Source organism: Bos indicus x Bos taurus, chromosome 17 (assembly GCF_003369695.1).
Source record: "Bos indicus x Bos taurus breed Angus x Brahman F1 hybrid chromosome 17, Bos_hybrid_MaternalHap_v2.0, whole genome shotgun sequence".
Taxonomy (NCBI): Eukaryota; Metazoa; Chordata; class Mammalia; order Artiodactyla; family Bovidae; genus Bos; species Bos indicus x Bos taurus.
In genome coordinates, this window is record NC_040092.1 from 36,987,356 (window position 1) to 37,011,033 (window position 23,678).

The 23,678-nt window shown below is 38.2% G+C and overlaps 1 protein-coding gene across 4 annotated transcripts in view; it reads right to left on the reverse strand.

Annotated features, from left to right (window-relative positions):
- Nucleotides 1-275: 275 nt before the first annotated feature.
- The window catches only part of TRPC3 (transient receptor potential cation channel subfamily C member 3), a 71,947-nt gene continuing 48,544 nt past the window's right edge, over nucleotides 276-23,678 (reverse strand). For 3 of the 4 annotated variants that reach the window (XM_027567280.1, XM_027567279.1, XM_027567277.1), the window contains 5 exons: nucleotides 21,251-21,446; nucleotides 19,803-20,012; nucleotides 16,556-16,639; nucleotides 2,969-3,044; nucleotides 276-1,143 (listed from right to left, as the gene is read on the reverse strand). In XM_027567280.1, coding sequence (XP_027423081.1) covers nucleotides 1,001-1,143; nucleotides 2,969-3,044; nucleotides 16,556-16,639; nucleotides 19,803-20,012; nucleotides 21,251-21,446 — 709 coding nt within the window. In that variant the 3' untranslated portion in view covers nucleotides 276-1,000. The remainder of the gene's footprint in view (nucleotides 1,144-2,968; nucleotides 3,045-16,555; nucleotides 16,640-19,802; nucleotides 20,013-21,250; nucleotides 21,447-23,678) is intronic. The other variant, XM_027567278.1, reaches the window with a different exon arrangement.

The window sequence follows — 23,678 nt, forward strand, 5'->3', positions numbered from 1 at the left end:
TTCTTGGCCATGCCTTTTCAGGTACATGGCCACTGCTCCATTTCTTCCCATAGCATATCCTCCAAAACTCAGAGTGGAGCTAACAGGCAAGATATGAAGTCAGGTGTTGATCACTTATTTAGCATTAAATCATCAGAGCCAGGAATTAGGAGGTTATAACTAACAGCCCTGTATAACCCCCAACTTTAAAAAAAATTCACCACTCTGCTGACTAAATTCACATTACTGAAAATAACAAATGAAAATCTAAGACAGTAAGCAAACAGTATAGTATATACTTTAGAAAAACCTTTAATGTGTTGCTTTGAACAATTCTATGAAACAAATATGTAATGCAATTATATTTGCTATTAACCCATTTCATTATGAAATTCTTCATTCAGGGTTCAAAGGTTCTAGGAGTATCAGTGATGCCAAAAATCTAAGAAAATCTGACCAAGTCATAGCTGTTTGTAAAATTTTTTCAGTTTCTTTTTTTTTCCAAAAAAAAAAAATCTCTTCAGCATTTGGACAAGGGAAGGTATGCTACATAGTGATGGCCTTTTAATTTTTATTTGTATTTTATTGGCAGTTCAGTTGGTTTTGACATTTATTGAGCACCTACTATGTACCAGGCACTGTACTAGATGGTGGAGACATGAAGATGAATAAGACATGGTCCCTGTCCCCAAGGAGCTTACAGTCTCTTGGAGGCAAACCGGTAGTGCAAAGACAGAGTTTATTCTAAAACAGACAAAAAAAATGTCAGTAATGTAGTTAATTTGGGGCCTTTAAATACAAGGGCATATCATTGTTTGTAATGTCAAGGCAAACAATTAAAATGAAGACCATTTTCATGTGATAAAACAGTAAAGTCATTAAGACCTAACTCTTAAAGATTCACATGATAAAGGTAGTTAATACTAAAAATGTACACCATAGTTTTTCAAGTATTTCATACTAAGAAATATTATTGCCCACAGTTGTGCTATAGTCAAAGCCATAAATCCAGGTTGCTGACTCATTCACATCTCAGCACGCTGGGGCTCAGTTTCTCACTGAGCTTATGAATTAGAATGGCTAATTCCTCAGTTGCTTGGCTCTTGTCCTCCAAAAGTTCATAACGAAGGCTGGAGATATCTTGCTTGATTTCCTTTAATTCACCTATAGTGTTTGTATTAAAAAACATATGATTGGTCATTTGCTCTTCGGATTTAGAAAAAAAACAAAGAGTGAAATTCATACAACATGAATACATTCGTCTCATAATGTCTCCGACATAGTTATTTTGGATTTTTTTCCTTTAAAATGTTTAAGAAATGCTTTGCCTTTAAAAATACACTGACTTTGGAAAAAGCTATAACAGTAGTCCAACTGTGTTTTAAAAGTAAAAGTCGACTAAAGTATTGTCCTGGTTCAACCAATTTTTAAGCCAGGGTGATTTATCTGTTGGGGCTTCCCAGGTAGCAGATTTATCTGTTAACTAGTAATCTCAATCAGGATGTAATCTATAATCAGGGTATCCCCTTTCTGGGGATTTCAAGAGGAAATAAACTGATCGAATTTGAAATCAAAAGTCTTCCATGGAAGAAATGAATTCTCACACCATTTACTATCATATTTGGACCATAAGTCAGTGAGCTTCCTCTTGCCTCCCTACTACCATATCCTTCTTCCTTGTTTTTGAGTTATGGGAAGCCTACATACCAAGTGCTGTATTTACCAACACGGGAAACATATTTATTAAATGAGGAGGTTACGTTGTATGATATACTATTTTAGTTAGAACTTTGTCCAAAACTCTAAATTCTCTTTAATTCATTAATTCTCATTCATTCATTTTCCTCTTTTGTGTAAAAGTACTTAGAAGATGGCTCCTTTTTTCTGAAGTTGTCATGGTGGCCCAATTCCCCACTTCACTTAATTTTTGTGTTTTCAGGGAGGTTATGGCACAACTGATAAGGTTTCTGCTTTCTAAACTAAAACTCAATTTCAATTCTGTCTCTGAGACTGTTTCTGGTGACCATGATTTGATTTTTTGCTGATTTCCAAACATGCATTCTTAGATTTCTGTGCTACAAACACATATGGTATTGACTCAGATTTGCAAGGGATTTCTTGCGTTAATCAAGTAATGGCTTCAGAGTTCATCAACAGTTTAGTTTAGCCCTTTCTTAAAAGTGTAGATAGATCTAATAGCATCTCATTGGTGTTGAAAGCTGTAGCTTTCATTATTTTTTTTTTTTTAATTTTTGGCTGTGCTGGAAGGCATGGAGGATCTTAGTTCCTCAACTAGGATTGGAACACTTGCCCTCTGCAGTGGAAGCAAGAAGTCCCAACCACAGAACCACCAGGGAATTCCCTGTCGTTGCCATCTTTAGGGCAACTTATTTTTCCCTGACTGATTTCTTTCCAACCATGGACCTGTGCTTTGGCTTACATCCCAGCACTTGATGAAAAGCCTTATAGTCCAGACAGATGCACTGCCTAGGATATGCCTGGAAAATAGGTACATTTAAGTAAGGAGCCAAGAAGAAAAGTGAAAAGCAAAAGAGAAACACCATATGACAAAAATGGGTTACAGATTTCTTTCTGGACAACAAGTAAAAATTTTTCTGCAGAAATGTTTGAGCTAACTCTTATTTTACCTGCATCACTGGAAAAATGTTAACACTCAGCTCACTGAAACAGAACTGAAACTACAGACTACTCATGTTACAGGGAATAAAAACTCCCAGCAAAATGACACAGTTTACACTCTAAGAATCAGTTAGAGCACTCTGTAGTGATAAATTGTCTCTGACTGACATTTTAAATAACTGTTTATTTTAAAAGAGAGCTTTAGAAATGAAACATAAGATTTTCCTGTCAATCCTGGAAGAACTCAGTTAACCAAGACCAGATTTTTAACAGTATCCTTCAATATGAAGTTTTCCACTGTTCATTAAATTAGTTGTAAAAGGATGTTTTTTAAGTTGAAGATGCTTACCTTCATTAACTTCATCATTTTCTTTGTCTACTTGTGCTTTCAAAACATATCGCTTTATAAGTCTTTTCATTATTTGCTGTTGGGCCAAAAAAAAATTATATCACCAATGATACATATAAGTAATCTGAATCTTATTTTCCAAAGAGCTTTACATACCAGTAAAGAACTCAGGGAAGAGAAACTGTACTAATGGAAGACTCACCCAGATTTCAGAACTTAATCCCTTTTCACCTTTACTGAGTTTTTCTGCATAATCCACGACACTCCCTTGCCCCACCCTTCACCTCAGCCCCTCACCACCAGCCACCCTATTCCAGGAATGCAAGAAGCTTTACAAGAAAAGTTGAGTGGAAAGACTTCAATTCATGATTTTCTTTCATCTAGTGATTTCTCTATACAATATTATCATCTATAGACACTACTGTATTTTTTTAAAAATCTAGAAACATATGCTCAATACAGAGAATTTGGAGAGTAAAGAGAACAAAAAGTAAACAAAACTCATCAATTATTCCACCATCCAAAGATAATCACTGTTGTTATTTTAGTGCATGTTTTTCCAACATCTTTTTTTAAATTTTGTATATAAACTATTTACTATATGTATTATGTTTTCTAAATACCACATACTGTTATATTATGTTTTCCTTTCACAGCAATATATACTGTGAATATATTTCAAATTCAATAAATGATCTTACAAGATAATTGCTTATCCATACAGAAAAAATTAAATTGGAGCCCTACTTCACAGAAGCACACAAAAGTGAATCCCATGCGCATCCTAAATATGAAAAGCAAAGCTTTTAAATCATTTAAAAGAAAGCACAGAAGAACATATTTATAAATTCAGTGCACAACTGGATGTTTTCCAAACAAGATTAAAAATTCTAATATAGTAGAAAAGATTGATAAACTCAACTTCATTACAATTAAAACTTCTGTTTATAAAGATACCAGAAAGAAAGCAAGCTACACACTGGGAGAAAATATTGATGATACTTACAACCTGTAAAGAATTTGGATCCAAGATATATGAAGAGCTTTAATAAGACAAACTCAAATAATCCAACAGGGAAATGGGCAAAAAACAAACAGTCACTTCACTGAAATGGAACTGTGAATGGTCAACAAGCACGTGAAACAATCTCAAAATGTTTTCTTTAGGGAAATACAAATTATAATTAAAAGAGATACAGGGGCCTGGGGGAAAGGAGAGTTGGATGAAGGCAGTCAAATGGCAGAAACTTCCAGTTATAACCTAAGTAAGTAGTAGGTATGTGACGCACATCATAATAAACACATTAATGCTGCAGAACGTTATATATGAAAGTTGGTAAGGGAGTAAACCTGAAGAGTTCTCATCCCCAGAAAAAAAATCTTTTTTTCTATTTCTTTAATTTTGTATCTATCTGAGATCATGGCTGTTCACTGAACTTACTATGATAATCATTTGATTATGTAGATAAGTCAAATCATTATGCTGTACACCTTAACCTTAAACAGTGCTGTATGTCAATTATATCTCATTAAAGCCAGAAAAAGGAAAAACATGATACAATTTTATATCTAAAAAGGGAAAAATTAATAGATCTTACAATGCCAAGTGTTGGAAAGGATGTGGATCAATGGAATTTTTGTACTTTACTGGCATAAGTAGGTCATTTTGAAAAATAATTCGGCATTATCTTTTTTTTTTTTAAATATGGTTGATGTACAATATTATACTAGCATCAGATGTACAATAGAGTGATTTAATATTGGTTATTAAAAAATGGCTCTCTTTCCCTGTGCCATACAATATATCTTGGCAGCTTATTTTATACAGGGTAGTTTGTACCTCTTAATCCCCTATTGATTTGTTATTATCTTTTAAAACTGAACACTGGCATATCCTTTTAACCCAGAAAGTCCACTCCTTGGTACAGGGCCTAGAGAAACTCCGCACATGTACATGTGGACCAAGAGACAGACACAGACGAGGTTTATAGAAACCTTATCTGAGACACAAAAGACCTGGAAACAATCCAAACAAATACCAAATAGACAAATAATGGTATATTACACAATGTAATGTCATTGTGCTCACCAATGAAATTAGTTAGTGAAATTAATGAACCAGAGCCACACACAACAGTATAGATGAATCTTAGAAGCATAAATGTTGAATAAAAAATTCAAGTTACAGACTTCATTAAGTATGAAATTATTCTCATAAAGTTTACTCAATAACAAATCTACATAATGCATTTTTCAGATTGTCTATATATGTAATAGGGCTTCCCTGGTTGTTCAGTGGCAAAAAGTTAAAGAATCCACCTGCTAATGCAGAGACTCGAGTTCGATCACTGGGTCACGAAGATCCCCTGGAGAAGGAAATGGCAACCAGCTCCAGTATTCTTACCTGGAAAATCCTATGGACAGAGGAGCCTGGCGGGCTATAGTCCATGGGGTCACAAAGAATCAGACACAACTTAGCAACTAAACAACATATATGCAATAAGCCTATATTTGAAAACCAAAGCAAGAGGGTGAGAAACCCAATTTCAGGATACTGATTTCCCCCTAGGTGGAGGCAAGGGTGTGACCTCGGGAGGAGCAGCAGAGCAGAGGCAATGAACAGACTCAGTTATCTCTCTCTGGGAGGTGGTGGCTTCCTAGGTATGCATATAGTTATACATCATAATTGATTATGTATTGCACACATTCTTGTGCATATCTCATACATCACATTAAAAAGATAATAAAGGAAAAAAGTCTGAACTGAAATGCAGATATAGTGAGGGTGGCAAATATACCTCAGTTTTAAGACAGTAAAAATTATGAACTGAAGTGACCCACTAGATGCCAAGGTCATGTAAAAAGGAGAAATGCCAGATAATTCAAAATGTCTGCCTCAGAGAATAATGATAAATTGAGAAGGAATCCATGCTATCAAGAAGGAAAAGCCCATTTTATCAGTCAAAAAATATATATAAAACATGTTGAGTTGTGTGGAATTGGAACCTCAGGACAGACTCATGGCTGGGTGGATCTTAGCCAGGACTCATTCATTCACTCACCAAATATTTAGCTCCGTGCCAGGTGCCAAGTGGCAAGAATATACAGAAGAACTACACAAAAAAGATCATCATGACCCACATAACTACAATGGTGTGATCACACTCACCGAGAAGCCAGACATCTCATCCTGGAGTATGAAGTCAATTGGGCCTTTGTTCATCACTACAAACAAAGCTAGTGGAGGTGATGGAATTCCAGTTGAGACATTTCAAATCCTAAAAGATGATGCTGTGAAAGGGCTGCACTAAATATGCCAGCAAATTTGGAAAACTCAGCAGTGGCCACAGGACTGAAAAAGGTCAGTTTTCATTCCGACACCAAAGAAAGGCAATGCCGAAGAATGCTCAAACTACTGCACAATTGCACTCACCTCACACACTAGTAAAGTAATGCTCAAAATTCTCCAAGCCAGGCTTCAACAGTACATGAACCATGAACTTCCAGATTTCAAGCAGGATTTAGATAAGGCAGAGAAATCAGAGATTAAATTGCCAACATCCACTGCATATCGAAAAAGCAAGAGAGTTCCAGAAAAACATCTACTTCTGCTTTATTGACTATGCCAAAGCCTTTCACTGTGTGTATCACAACAAACTGTAGAAAATTCTTAAAGAAATGGGAATACCAGACCACCTGACCTGCCTCCTGAGAAATCCGTACACAGGTCAAGAAGAAACAATGAGAACTGGACATGGAACAAGAGACTGGTTCCAAATCGGGAAAGGAGTACATTAAGGCTGTATGTTGTCACCCTGCTTGTTTAACTTATATGCAGAATACATCATGCAAAATGCCAGGCTGGATGAAGCACAAGCTGAAATCAAGATTGCTAGGAGAAGTATTAATAATCTCAGTACACAGATGACACCATCCTTACGGCAGAAAGTGAAGAAGCACTTTCTTAATGAAAATGAAATAAGAGAGTGAAAAAGTTGGCTTAAAACTCAACATTCAGAAAACTAAGATCATGGCATCCGGTCCCATCACTTCATGGCAAATAGATGGGGAAACGAAACAGTGAGAGACTTTATTTTGGGAGGCTCCAAAACCACTGCAGATGGTGACTGCAGCCATGAAATGAAAAGATGCTTGCTCCTTGGAAGAAAAGCTATGACCAACCTAGACAGCATATTAAAAAACAGAGACATTACTTTGCCAACAAAGGTCCATCTAATCGAAGATATGGTTTTTATAGTAGTCATGTACGGATGTGAGAGTTGGACCATAAAGAAAGCTGAGTGCCGAAGAATTCATGTTTTTGAACTGTGGTGTTGGAGAAGACTTTTGAGAGTCCCTTGGACTGTAAGGAAAGCCAATCAGTCCATCCTAAAGGAAATCAGTCCTGAATATTCATTGGAAGGACTGATGTTGAAGCTGAAACTCCAATATTTTGGCCACCTGATGCGAAGAACTGACTCATTTAAAAAGACCCTGATGCTGGGAAAGATTGAAGGCGGGAGGAGAAGGGGACAACAGAGGATGAAATGGTTGGATGGCATCACTGACTCGGTGGAGGTGAGTTTGAGTAAGCTCCAGGAGTTGGTGATAGCCAGGGAAGCCTGGCATGCTGCATTCCATGGGGATGCAGAGTCGGACACAACTGTGCGACTGAACTGAACTGTGTCAGGCGCCATACTAGACACTGCAGATGCAACAGGGAACTCCAATGAAACTTCACCAGAAGAATTCACTATGATGCATCAACATATCAGGGATGTAATTAAGTTTAGGGGACAACGTAGGCATATTCTTATAAAAAGAAAAAACAAATGTTTATCAGTTTAAAGCAGCTTCAAAGGCAGTAATACAAATCAGTGGGAAAGAAAAGACTACTCAACAAATAGCTCTGGGACAATAGATCACACTTACAGGGAAGTTAAAAGGATAAGCCATAAGGAAAAGGTTGATAAATCTAACCATATCAAGACAGTTTATAACTTTCATACAAGGAAGGATACCAGATAACATGAACTCTTATGTCAAATGGGATTTTTCCTATTGTCCTAGAATTGCTGATAAACCCAAAACTGACGACAAAGGATGATAAGTACCCCATGGTCTAAGACCATGTTGCCACCTGCAGTTGGAGCCAGCTACCTCCCCTCAGAGCTTACTGAGAGTCTCTAGATCAGTTCTGAACCTACCAACTTGCCTGGATTTGAATGTGTTTGAATTATTTACAAGCGATGGAATCTTGGTGACAATCTGTGTAGTGGAAAAGTTAGAATATATCTTATAAAAGGCAATCAAAGTAAATTACATAGAAGGTGCTCAGTTAATATAACTATTATTCCTTATTAGCATTTACACTTCTTTTACAAAGCAAAGTCTTTATTAACCAATAAATAATGCTGGGACTGCAGGCAAGGATCATGAAACTTCTGAGCAATACATAAAAGTATCATTTAAAATATTATCTCTACTAAATTTCCAATGGAGCCTTTAATCAAAGCCAGTATCAAAAGTTAAATTGGTCATTAACTGAATCATCTTCTTTCCCTTTTGGTTAAATGGCTAACTAATGCAAGGGAAGTCTATAAATTAACTTCCACATTCCGCAGGCCTCCTGGAATTACCCATATATCTCTGTATGAGCCCGTGAGTCACTCTTTAAGGGAGACATTGTAACTTTATGCCGTGGACTTTGGATAGTCTCTGTCCAGGCTATGGAAAGCTTGCTGGTAGTTACCTCAAACATTATCTCCTGCAAACAAATTTAAGTTCATTTCTCAGTCCTCCATTAAGACTGGAAGAAGGAATGAGATTTGGATGGTTGGATACTTGCTATGCCCTGCCTTTCCAAAAGGCATCAAAGCTTTTCTTTTTATTTGCTTATTTTTTACTAATTCAAGTTCAATTAACAATTGGTGGGACTTCCCTGGTGGTCCAGTAGTTAAGAATTCACCTTGCAATGCTGGGACATGGGTCTGATCCCTGGTTGAGGAACTAAGATCCCACAGGCCTTGGAGCAGCTAAGTCCATTCGCCACAACTACTGAGCCTGTGTGCCACAACCAGAGCGTCTGTGTGCCGCGACCAAAGACCCTGTATGCCGAAACCAAGACCCGATGCGGCCACATAAATAAATATTTAAAAAGTCAACTCACAATTGTTAAGTACTCTATCAGACATTTTTACATTCATCTCCTCATTTACTCCTAGAGAGAAGCCAAAATTGATTGATATCAGCCAAAACTGATTGACATACATGCATGTATGTCTGTATGTATAGATTCATCCATCGATAAAGTATGAATATAAAGTAACAACATAGGTTTGGACAAACACAGAGAACTTGGAAGTAGAGAGCAGCATTTAGGGGATGGAAGGGACCTTGTAAATCATGTGTTTTTCATTTGTCATACCACTTATTGTGACATACCCTGACATACCATTGTGCAGCCTCTGAATAAATCACAGCGTCTGTGATTCAGACCCTGCTACTTTTTCCAGACAGCTGGTTTAGTCTATTTTGGGACAACTGTAGCTGTTAAAAAATTCCTTTGTATTGAGCCAAAAGTCTGCTTCACTGTACTTTCTTAACTACTGGTCCAAGTTTTGTTCTTTGGAGAAACGGAGAGCAGATCTGCTTCTTCTTCTACTTGATCAACTTTCACTTCCTCTGCGTTTCCCTGCATCCTCATACCATTTTATTTACATCTCACCTATACCGTGTAGCCATATCCCAGGGCTGTGTGAAGGTCCACCTACTTTTTTCTTTCCTTCCCTTCCTCTCCGTCTCTGTGCTGTCCTTCCATTCCAGTGGAGAGATCCCTGAAGCCATGGACCATATATCTCTGTAGTCTTACAACTTAGGACCATGCATAACAGAGGATGTCTTGAATGTGCCATGAAGCTTAAAGTGAGTGCTTCTTTGTGCCATGTGCTTCCAGTAAAAATCAAGCCTTCATGTATCAGACCATAGACCAGTATATGGAGTAAAAACAGTCTAACACTCTCTGGGCCAAGGCTGTTCCCAAGCCAAAGAAGGCTGGGAAAGCAGAACTGCCACAGAAGAGAGTGGAGAGAGAAGTCACAAGGGCCTACAGCCCAGCTTTTGTGGAGGAATCTTAAAATATACTCCCATTTCTCAAAGTCAAATTAGAATATCTAAGTACTTTTAACTTGAATAGCACAGGTATTCATGAGAAGAATTTAATCATAGCTATCTCTCTAAGTCTTTATGTTCTGGAGCTGAGGCTGAAGCTCCAATACTTGGGCCAGCTGATGTGAAGAGCCAACTCATTGGAAAAGACCCTGTTGCTAGGAAAGATTGAAGGCAGGAGAAGAAGGGGGCAACAGAGGATGAGATGGTTGGATGGCGTCACTGACTCAATGGACATGAGTTTGAGCAAGCTCCAGGAGATGGTGAAGGACAGGGAAGCCTGGCATGCTGCAGTCCATGGGGGTCCCAAGGAGTTGGACATGACTTAGTGACTGAACAACAACAAGCCCTCCAAGTCTTTATGTTCTCCAGAGAAATCATTCCCAGTTTCACAAAAAAAAAATTCTTTATATACATAAAAAATTCCAGCATACTACTAATAATTAATGTTAATATAAATAATACTGCCCTTGATTAGGGCATTTTTAAACATTTCCTTTGCTGCCCCTTGAGACACATCTGAATGTGAACGTGTTTTTGAAGTAATTGTCTTGGAGAAGAAACATTCATTTGAATGTAAAACATGTAAGGTGATCACCTGACTGGTGATGGTCACATGTTTTTTTGAGGGTGGCTGTGACTATTTTTATTTATTTATTTTTGGTTACACTCAGTCTTTGCTGCTGCCCGCAGGCTTTCTCCTCTTCTGGTGAGTGGGCGCTAGTCTTCGCTGTGGTGCGTGGGCTTCTCATTGCCGTGGCCTCTCGTTATGAAGCACGGCCCTAGGGCGTGGGTCTCAGAAGTTGTGGCACACAGGCTAAGTTGCTCCATGGCATGTGGAATCTTCCCGGACCAGGGATTGAACCCATGTTCCCTTCATTGGCAGGCGCATTCTTATCTGGCTGTGACTATTTTTGAAAAAATGTGAAGTCAGATGGCTCTGAGCCTTGTTAATACAGTGAATGATTAGCTGAGTTCCATTATGAGAAAGTAACAAAGCATTTTTGTGTGTCTTATAAACTAATTATAAAAGTAAATTTTAGAGGTATTTCAAAAATATTCTGATCTGTGATAGAATGACTAGAATTAGTGTATTCTAAAAGTCACCCCTTTGAAGGAAAACTCCCCATTTAGCAGATTAAGATCTGGAATTTCCTTAAGGTAAGTCATATAATCACACCACGTGAAACAAAAATTCCTGGTGAAATAAATACACCAGTTGTTATCGCTCAAGGAGTTCTTAACAGGTAGACTTTATTCTAAATATAATCAAGACATCTATATGAAGTTTGGTGTGTATATAGCTGAGTGAGATCTCTTCCCTTAGTTTCTCTTTTTTCTACTATCACTTTTGGGGAGCTACAGATTATACCACAGGCAGAACGAATTCATCTCCTTAGAAAAGACAAAAGGTACAGGATTCTGAAATCTCTAGGCATTTAGCAAGGATCATTTCCTATAAAAGCACAGCAATTTTCAATGTGACAATAAACTCAGACGTTTCTAAATCACTCAAAAGCTATCAGGAAAATAGGAAACAGAAACACTAACTCCTTCATTTCTGAGACTTAGAGGAACCTTTTTTTTTCTTTTTTAGAAAGGTTATGAGAAGCTCAAATGGGGATGTGGAGGCATGCCAAGAGCAGACATTCATGGCTGAGGACTTCCCCTGACCTTTGATACCAAGTCTTCAGAAGCTTAGACTATAGGGCTAAAAGGAAAACTGTACAGAAAAGTTGTATTTGCTAGAAGTACTTTGTCAGTGAGGTGGAGAGGGAGAGCCTGCCATGTGAACAATCATTCAGTGCTATTCTCGACAAGGGAAAATAAAGAATAAATTGAACTCACATACACAACCCTGTGTGTCCATGTGTGCTAAGTCACATCTGACTCTGCAACCACATGGACTGTATAGCCCATCAGGCTCCTCTGTCCATGGGATTCTCCAGGAAAGAATACTGGAGCGGGTTGCCATGCCCTCCTCCAGAGGATCCTCCCGACCCAGGGATCAAACCAGCGTCTCTTACGTCTACCTGCATTGGCAGGAGGGTTCTTCACCACCAGCACCGCCTGGGAAGCCCCACACGATCCTGTACCTAAAGACAAATTCCTATTAGCTTGGGATGGGGCCCTGGAATTCTCTGACTCCACTCCAACCTCCTGAAAGCAGTTGGTCTGGGAGGAACTTACTTCATTCAAGATTGAGTAATAGTAAAAAATCTACAGAAGATCTGTACGAAGATAGTCCAAGAAAAAGGATAAACAAACAGCAAATAAAGAACACACACTAGAAAAGTTGTGAAAGAAGAGATGAAAACATATAATGTCATTACTAATATATAATCTTTTAAAAATAGGAGCCGATCCTGTCTTGAACCAAGAGCACAAGGGAAATACAGTAAGCCAAAGGAGGAAATGATATTTTTAAGTTTGAAAATCTCAGGAAGAAGAGGAAGAAAACATTAAAATCATCACAGAAATAAAAGATATGTTTGAAGCAGTGCATATGAAGATAGACAGGAATAAAAGACAGGATGAGAAAAAAGGAGCCAAAGGGAGACATGGATAAAAAAATTTCAAAAGGCATAAAGGAAAAGAGATGCCGCAGACTTCTGATTGGTCTCTTTGAAGAGACTCCAAATAATGGAATGGAAAAAATATTTCAAAATATAGTTCAAGGAAATTATTTGGAAATAAAAGGCATGTACTTGAATGTACAGATTAAAAAGACATACTTCACACCAGAAAATAAATGCATACAGATCTAATCTACAGAACAATCAAGTTGTTGGATTTAAAAAGTAAAGAAAATGTGGGCATTCATATCAAAACCTCAGGTCAAAGGAAGAAGCATATGAGAAAAACCATCAGGTTGGCTTCAAATTTTCCATACCAACATTCCATTCTCAGAGCAGCAGAGCAACGTAGATAAATACATCAAGAAAATAAAGTCATTATCGAAGAACTTCACAGCTGGTCAATATGAATATACAGAAAGTAGGAAATAGTTTAGGACATGAAATAACTCAGAGAACATAGTTCCCATGAGCTCTTTTTGAAGAAAGTGGTGGAAGACAAACGACCTGACAAAGAGATGAACAGAAAATTAAGGCAAAGACTAGTGGTGAGTACCGACTCTGTTTAACTAAAGGACTAAAACTAAAGCAAATGTGGATTATAATCCTACAAGGTAGTGAAAAGGATAAGAAAATATCCACCCCCCCCCCACCCAGGTATACCACTGGAACATAAGAACTTTTTGAGCTGAAGGCAATTAAGAAGGAAAAAACACAGAAAGAGCTCTCTGCCTTCCTCCCATCTGCTCAAGCTGCTGCTGCTGCTAAGTCGCTTCAGTCGTGTCCGACTCTGTGCAACCCCATAGACGGCAGCCCACCAGGCTCCTCTGTCCCTGGGATTCTCCAGGCAAGAATACTGGAGTGGGTTGCCAAAGAGCAGGACATAAATTTCCCTTTGTGAAGGTCTTCCCCCTCCCGCCTCTTTCCCATACCAAGAGGAAGAGAACAACCATCATCACGAGAGCTCAGAGATGGGTCTGCACAAACACAAACCTCACTATAGTAACGCTGCTGCTGCTGCTGCTGCTGCTAAGCCGCTTCAGTCGTGTCCGACTCTGTGCGACCCCATGGACGGCAGCCCACCAGGCTCCCACATATTTACCTTCCCACAATTTACCACCCCTGGGAGCACAAATCTCCCTTCGTTTTGTCACTTCTCCACAAATTCATTGCCCCTTCTAGGATGGTATCTAAGTCCGAAATTCTAACCACCCCTTTGAGTTATTCATCACTGAGTTCTCCCATGTGTTTGCATTTTGCACACACAAATAAAACTTTATTTTTTTTTCTCCTGTAAACCTGCCTTTTGTCAGTTTAATTCACAGGCCTCAGCTACTGAACCTAATGGGCAGAGGAAAGATTTTATGCCCTACCCCTGCAATTCTAATATTTAACTAGCAAAAGCTGGGAGGAGGAGGGGGGAAATGGTGAAGGATAAATACACTGATTTTTTCCTATTTTAGCTTGAAACTTATAAATCAAGTAACAGATACAGGTATGTGCACAGCACCAAGACAAATAATATAATCCATTTCAGCAGAGACTGCCAATTCTCTTCCCTTGATTCTTAGCTCAGTACATGGAGACTAGGAAATAAGACTCATTTCCTGGCTTCTACTGCAGATATGTTGTTTATGTAACTTTACAGAAGCTCCTTAGAGGATCGAGGCATCTTTCTTCTCTATCATTGTCTATTTTTGAAATGCAGAAATAATAGCCAGAGCTCTGGGAGCTTTCTTGGACCATGAGATCATGTTCAACTGAAAGCCAATCATGACAGGGTAATATGACAGAGACAGCCTGGGTCTGTGACAGTGGTAGATAGATAACAGCCCTGGAAGGGCCACCTCCGGAGTTCTTAAATAGAAGAGAGAAATACATTTCTATGTTCTTTTAGCTTATGCAGTGGTTGGTATTTGGTGGTTTTGTGTGATTTGCACCAGTTAATCCTAACTAATGTAACACTCTGAGGAGTACTTTAAAATGATACTGGGCACAGGAATGAAAATCTGAACAAATGGAAAGGTAAAAATATTCATAAAAAGTAAGACATCACATTATAAAGGAGTCAATTCTTCTTAAGTGAACACCATCCCAATAAAAATATCGACAGAATATTTTGCAAACTAGACAATCTGACTCTAAAGTTTAAATAGAAAAATAAGAAAAAATAATCAGGAAAATTATGCAAAATAAGAATCTTAAAGTAAGAACATATGTATGTGTTTCTCTATATTCTGTTTGATTCTGTTTTAAACTACAATAAGTAAAACAATGTGGTCCTATAGAATATTGAAACCTGAGGAATAAATCTAAGTGGATAAGGGAATTTAGTAAATGATTAAAGTGATATTTCAAATCAATAGAAAATATAGATTATTCAACACACCCAGCTGTGTGATCATCTAGAAAAAAAAATATATTGGGGTCCCCACCCACACACTGCATAAAAATGTATTCTATACAGGTTAAATGTTATAATTTAAAAACTGAAACATGAGAGTACCAAAGAAAATATAGGTAAAAATATTATTAAATATCCCCATATGGGAGAGGAGCATTTGAAACAGAACACAAAATCTGAAGCCGTAAAAATTTTTTAAAGTTGACCACACACAATTTTCAAAAGCTGGGGGGAAAAAAAAAAAAATATATATATATATATATATATATATGTGTGTGTGTGTGTGTGTGTGTGTACTAAAAAGACACACACAAAAAAACTGGAGAGGTTACTTAATACAGTATTGCTTGTAATAGCTTGTAATGGTTACATTATACTCCATTAAATCGATGTATTTAATTTATCAGTCTTCTACTGATAGAATTAGAACAATTACTGGCAATATGATAGAGCAAACATTTCTATCAATAGAAGGCTGATAAATTAAATACATCCATATAATGGAACATATTGTAACCATTATAAAAGGCTTCCCTCTTAGCTCAGCCGGTAAAATCTGCCTGCAGTGCAGGAGACCCAGGTTCAATTCCTGGGTGGGGCAGGTCCCCTGGAGAAGGAAATGGCAACCCACTCCAGTGTTCTTGCCTGGAGAATCCCACAGAGGAACCTGGCAGGCTACAGTCCATAGCGTTGCAAGAGTCGGAGACAACTTAGCGACTAAACCACCACCATAGAACCAAGTGAGGCTTTGACAATCAGTGTGCTAAGCAATTCTGTAGAATATGCTGCTTCCAAGAAAATCTTATGAAGAGGACCATATCCTTTAGCTGATATTATCATTCATTATCAATTCTTGGATCCTCATTCTTGTGATCTTGTACTCAGCAGCAATCTAAAGCTTTGGTAGTCAAAATGTCAACCAGATGAGAAGGACTATACCCTCTTCTGAGTTAGAAAACAGTGCTGAAATGTCACATTCAATATCACAGTGCAATAAATACTTTATTAAGTAGTACTGATGCAACAGTGTAGCCTAAGATTCCATTTGAAAAACAGATTATGTGCAGAAATGTACCAGGTTTTTGTACTGTGAGAACACTATTTTCCTAATATGCCAAATCTCCCACTGCTTTCTCCAGCTCAAGGTACATGAAAGTGACCTTTGGAAAATTGTGGCAGCGCTTTGCTTTCAATGTCACAAAGGTACTCTTCTTCTAAAGAAAAGAAAGAAGAAGAACTTGGACTCTGATTTCTAAAGTGCTCTCCAAATAACATACCATTTTCTCTGTTCCGTGTTGACCTCATAGTACATAGGAAGTGTACATAATTCTACTCACTACTCACACACACACAAGCACATGCAAGCACACACACAGACACCAGCACAGAGACATGTGTGGAACTACATTCAGATAAAGATAAATGTCTGTGAATGCTTACCTGATAACGTGTTGGCTGATTGAGAATGCTGTTAAAACTGTGTGATTCAAAAACTCTTGAGTTAGACTGAGTGAAGAGGTTTAACTAGGAAAAAATACAATTAACCTAGTAAATTAGAATACATTTATTTGGAAATCATAAGTACAATCTACTTTATTCTCCTTGATAACATTTCTGGAATCAACATTTCCGAGGGATGTTTTGTGGAAGTTGAGTTGATTTCCAAAGGCAAAAATTAATGTGAGTAATGTGCTCACATTTATCAAAATGTTGGCAGAATGTCCTGTAATAAAACTATTGAAAAAATATATTTTAAAAAAATTTTTATTGAAAAAAAATTTTTTTTTTAAGTTTCCTGGTGTTAAACAATTGTTCCTGGGGTCCTTGTATACTTTGTCAAAATGCCATCATGGATTTGGGAAGAAGTTACATGAACCAACTCCATCTGCTTGAGTCTGGTTCCTCTCCTACATTTGAACAGAAACACACTACATGTTCAGATGGTATCATTTGGCAAAACAGGAGCAAAACATGTCTTGGTAAGTGTCTTGGTCTTAGACTGTGTCAGGTTCACCACTTTGAACGGAATGGGACTCAAGTATTTGGTTTTCCTTTCTCTTTTTCTTTTCAAGGTTTAACTTTTGAGTGGGTAGAAACAGAAAGCAAGAAGAGAAGCTCCTTACCGTCTACCCTTCATGTACGTGAACAGGGCCTGCATTTTATTTGCAGATATGCTACTACCTATAAGGTGTGATTCAAAGGCAGGTCCCTTTATCCAAAAATATGTACTCACTCCACCACCTGCCTTCCCACCATCATAACTCAGGAAGAGGCGGGACACTAGGCAGGTAGGAAATGGCACTGATAAGCAATGGTTCTCTTGATTTTGTCCTCTTTTCAATAGTGGCAGGAAAAAAACTTCGGGGAACAAAGTTAATTCTATTTTGCCGCTAGAGGTCAGTCTCTGTCGACAGGTAGGGCTTCCCTGGTGTTAATTCTCCTGTTTTGCCACTAGAGGTCAGTCTCTGACTGTTGACTGGGGTTAGCTGTAAAAGATTGATTTCTTGAGTCTCTTCCCTGTCTTCTAAAAAAGAAAAACAGAAACATATAATTTCTCCAATTTTTTTTAACTAAACTCAGGACACAGAGATTATCTATGATGATTAATAAGATTAAAGAGATAAAGGCAGTTCCATGTACAACTTAAAAAATAAAATCAAAATGGCAGTTTTTAACCTGCTATGGGGAGATGGGGAGGCTAAGCAACATGGCTCCTGAGAAATCTGTGCTCAACCTTCCTTCTGTATCCAGCAACTGCCCTGAGGAAAGCTATTCTTCCTGCCAGTGGTACCATGCAGGCAGGAGAGGACACTCTGAACGGAGAATATCATCTGTTCCCCTCACACCCCTGCAAGCAAGCTGCTTTAAAGCAAACAAACAGGGGTCTAGGTGGCCACATGCCATCTGAATGTGCTCTCTTCAGCCTCTTCGTGTTTCTCCCCTTCTGCATTATGACAATGTTAGGAATGAAGTCAGTGAAGTCAGCCAAAGTCAGAAGTTAGTGAAATCAGTTGCCTACAGAAAGAAAACTTGAAGGTGTGACATGCTAGAGTTGAGTTCCCATGCTCGAACAACTTCCTTTTCAAATAATAAAGCCTCAGAGAATAATAATAAAGTAACAAAGTCCGTCTCAGCAGTAGTAAGAGTCACCCAGGATGGCAATTAAAGCCCAACTACTTTAAGAGACCAGCTAAGCTGCAGCCAAAGGCATGGCCTGTGGGGAGGAAGAGGGGCAGAAACCAAGCCAGAGCCTCAGCTTCTGAGCAGGAGGTAGCCAGGTCCAGCAGAAACAGCTAGACTCTGATGCTGGAAAACAGGAACTGCATAAATGCCCCACACTGGCGAACCCCTGTGACCTTGCATGAGTGAGTTATAATGACTTCAGCTGTCTTATCTATAAAATGGGAGTAATAATAATACCTACCTTACAGCATTGCATGAGGTTCAAGTGTACGGCAAAGCACTTTGTAAACTGTGAATGAGGGAGGGCACTGATATTTGTTGAGGCTGAAATTCTGTACATCTCACAGCATCCTCACAGTAATGCTATGACGTTTTCTCTCTTTCAGGTGAGACTAGTACAGTTCAGAGTGATGAAATGAGTTGTCCATGTTACTTTCTAATAAGCCAGAATTCAAACCCAGGTCTAATGCCAAGGCTCTCTTCCTTACATTATGCTGCTTTTCACTGTATATAATGAGGTATTATTTGAAGTCACAGCCAATCACTGCAATGCAACTTAATATCCTTAAGAGCCCATATTCAGGTCAAACAAAGAAGGTTTAAAAGGCTACCTTCTTAAAGAGTAAGATGAAGGGTATTACAAATCTCATAAATGCACATCACTTTTAAAAAGTAAGAAATTAAACTGTGCTAATCCCATCTTTATCCTCAGCATCAACTGAGAAAAAATATGCACTTTATGGAGGTAACACTGCCATCTTGTGGGCTCCCAGGCTATTACAGCTACAGACCATTTTCCCAACTTACAGGCAAAATTGTTCTTTAACCCCATACATTTGCTCCTATATGTTTCACAACCTATTATTTGAGGCTCCATCCATATCCTTCTGTCTCCTATGACCATTCTATCTCTGAAAATAAAGTTCATGATAATAAAGTGCTAGTGTGAAACTCATCTTTGTTAAAATTAAAGTATTTTAATTTTTCAACCAGGACAACTCAAATACAAGCCATTCTTGATTATTTATAAAAGGGAGTTTTAGTGGTTAATATTTGGGGGTGTTCTAAGCCTGCATTAATTTTATATTAAAGGAAAAAAGATTATTTAGCTCAATAATGGATTTCTACAAATGAGAAGAATATGGTGGTGGTGAACTATATATACAACCAACAGAAAAATTTAAGATTAGAAACTTATATGTAACTTAGAATAACAGTTGAGAAGCATGGAAAACACAGAAACAAAGTATTTTCTGACAGTAACTTTTAACAAGTTAAAGAAGTTTTTTGTTTGTTTTTATTTTGGTAGTTTACATGAAATTCTGACTGAAAACAAAGCATAGACTAAGTGACTTCTTGGAACATTATGAATATTTTAAGTATTAGTCTATGAAGGACTATGGAATGGACAGTTACTTTCAACATCTTCTAAGTTCACACACTGAACACCACCAAAAGACAAGGAGCATTTATCTTCAGGTCTCAGTAAGCTTTTGATACCTACCCTGGACTTTGAGTTACCAATTCCCATTTCTATATCCTTCTGCAGTCTTCTCCTTCTGCATTTGGAAAAGTTAATGATCCGCATGATGAAATAAACAAATGACTTTGGACTAGGAACTAGACTGAAGGGTGGAGGTAATGTTTTTCCATCATCAAAGTAAGATAACCAAAGTTTCGAGCGAGCAAACTTCCATTCTACATCACTGTCATCCTGTGTCACAAAAATAGAAAAAATATGACAACTGATTTCAAAAACTAAAGATTCTAGCAATTTATCTAGTAGGGCCTTATAAGGAACCTACATTATGCTTTGAAATGGAAAAAGTGGTATATGTACATTTATCTGCATATAATCTCTATTGGGCTATATAATATCCCAAGTATTGCTCTCATGATACTTTTTAAAAAATTTTTCTCTTCCATATTCCTCTCTCTGTACCCATTGAAATTTAGCCAGAATTTCCTCTCTCCCATCCAAAAAATACATAAATAAATAAAGCAAAAAGCACAAGAAAAATTCAGGGTCAAGAAAGGATGAAAAGATTAATTTTTTCTCCCCCCGCCCAATTCTGCATGTTCAACAATATTTCCCCACTTTCCTTCCTCATCCACACCCATCCAAGCCAGACTGTAGATATATCATACTACACTCCAAGAGCAAAGGAGAAAAATGGCAGTATTCAAATGAATTGCACTTTGGAGTTTATGCGTCTTCAAAGGTCACATAAGGCCCCAGGGGCCTATTCCTGTCTTACAGCGCCTTTCATTCTCAGTGCTGCCCCCTGGTGGTGGGCATAACCATTCTAACTGGTAGACAGATGGAGAGGAAAAATGAAGAGCTGGTCCATGGGTGGAAGACGTTGGCTCAGTCATTTCATTCTGCCCAGTCTACCATTACCACACTGAAGCAGGTGTTCAGAGCACCACAGTTTTCATCTCTGGAGAATCTAACTTCTTCTTTGAGAACACTAACTTATATATTTCTGAAACACAGAGACTCAGTGGACTTAACAAACAGCAAACTACTAAAAAGATACGGTACGCTAAACTAGAGGAGATAAGAAAACATACACAGTGATGAAGAAAGGTACCAAATCAAGCTCAATCCAAAGCAAGCATAGATTTCTAGAATACTAAAGAGTCTGACTGGACTAAGAGCATCATTAACGCTTGACAGACGTCTAGTAAGTCCTCTACCAGGATCTTTCAGATGGTTCTGAGAGAAGGCAGCGTAATGGTAAATTCATGGGAACTCCGCTGTGCTCCTAGAAGACACTGGAAGGTGCATTATCACCTATCCAGACGGAAACCACAGAGAAGGGCCCCGCTTGGTGTTAAGCCTCTTTGTAGACACGGGCAGGATGTCCACCACAGGACACAAAAGCAGACGCGGTGTGCTAGTAGAATGAAATGGTGAGGACAGACACTGTGGGTAGACAGCAGGCTTACCTCAATCTCTTGATATGAGCTATTAATCATAGCAATGAGCATGTTGAGCAAAACAACGACCATAGTCACATTATATATTCCATATAGAACATATCCTATATTCTCTATGAATTTGTGATCATACTTGAGCACAACAGAAGTGACTTCAGACAATCCAAATATTGACCAAAACAAAGTCTTGAAACTTTCTTCTACACTGTTGGAAGAATAAGGTACACAGTAAATAAATAAACAGTTTCCAGTGTGAAACAGTCAAAAGTAAAAACAAGTTATGGTCTGAATATTGCACAGATATAAAACGCTATTGTAAAATATCATCATAATACCCCAAGTATAATTATTGTGGGCTTCCCTGGTGGCTCAGTGGTAAAGAATCCACCTGCCAATGCACAAGACATGAGTTTGACCCCTGGGTCAGGAAGATCCTCTGGAGGCAGAAATGGCAACCCACTCCAGTATTCTTGCCTGGAAAATCCCATAGACAGAGGAACTTGGTGGGCTACAGTCCATGGGGTCACAGTCAAAGATGACTTAGTGACTGAACAATAACACAATTATTTTATTATGATACTTAATAGAAATTTTTCTCTCAACTTTTTAGAAACTGGTGATTAAATGTTGCTGATGCCTAGTTTTTCCAGGAGTTATCATCAAGAGAAAATTTTCTGAGCTTGTCAGGTGAAAACTGAAGTAATGCCCTGATACCCATTCCTTTCTCCTAAAAGGATGGAAGTTTGGGGTTTGATTTTGCAGGTGGTTTAGAATTTCAAATCAGGTTTTCTGGAACAGAACAAAATAGGGATTAAAATTATGTACCCATTTCAAAAAAAAATATGTACAAATGTATTCCTTGCAGCATGGCAGTAGGGAAGAATGAAAACTACCAAAATATCCATCAACAGGAAAGTGGATAAATAATTCTGGTACATCTACAAACAGCTATGCAGCCACTGGGGGAAAAACAGATCTAGCTTCATGTGTTTATATAAAATGATATCCAAGATATATTTTTAGTGAAAAAATGAGATGCAGCAAGTCTGAAATAGTTCACCATTTAAATAAAAAGAGGAGTATACAAATACTTATATTCTTGTTTACGTAAAAAATACCTCTGAAAGCATTCGAAAGAAACCACTGCCTCTGGACCTGAAGTGAAAGTGTTAGTTGCTCAGTCGTGTCCGATTCTTTGCAACCCCACGGACTGTAGCCCACCAGGCTCCTCTGTCCATGGATTTCTCCAGGCAAGAATATTGGAGTGGGTTGCCATTTCCTTCTCCAGTGGATCTTCCTGACCCAGGGATCAAACCTGGGTCTCCCGCATTGCAGGTAGATTCTTTACCATCTGAGCCACCAATGACCCCTCTGGACCTAAGGAGAACTAAGAAACTGAGATCCAAGGCTGAGGAATGGAACAGGCTGTAGATACTGCTCTGCATAGATTTTTCACCACAAGAATGTATCATCTACCTAAAAACTATACTTCAGTAGAAGTGAAGAGATGGCAACAAAATTAAGGGTTCTGATTCTTTTCTCTTAATCTATATAATCTACTTCCTGATTCTGCCAACACAGCAATTAGCAAGTAAGCCCTCACAGACTAATTTACATGCTTCAATCCCTTAAATGAACCTTGCCTGAATTTGGCTGGTTTTGTCATATACCCAAGCAGTAATCACTGACCTGTGAACTACAAGAATCATCCTTAAACAATTATACATGTAGAATTCCATTAAAAAGTTCAAAAGTAAGTCCCCCTTTTTTTTCAAAGAAATATGTATGGAAGTGGTACTTTTAAAATTTGTTAGAGTCTAAACAACAATTTTATAGTTTTGTGGGTTTTAATGCTAGCTTATTGATTCATTCATTCAACAGACATTGATGGAGCACCTGGTATGTTTTAATAATTGTATTAGACCCTGGGGGCAGAGGGTTGAGTAGAAAGGTTCCTATTCCTGTACAGCTAATCTCAATTATGAAACACTTGATGGTGAAAACTAAGAAAACCTATAGTCTCTTTATCCCTGCCATGAACTTAACAGCATCACAAAATGCCCCCACCCATCCTCTTGGTCCTTTGCAAACCTTCTCGCCTCTGATGCTGGGAATATAGATTCCCAAGAATGCATACATGTGTGGAGAGGGGGAGAGTGAAAAGGGAGAAGGGGAGAGTGAGCAGGGAGAGGACACAGGCAGCTCCTGGCTCCTACTGTGGGCAAGAGCCTTTATATAAATTATCTTCCATGTCCTCCCAACGGCCTGATTCAAACCTTACTGTGCTCATTTTAAAAACAAGGAAATTAACACTGAGAAATGTGAAGATAATTAATCAAAAGACCACAGCTAGAAAACAGCAGACGTTGCATTCGCATCCAGGTCTGCCTGATTTCCAGCCCATGTTCTTTCCACTCTACCGTGCGGCCAGGTCCTC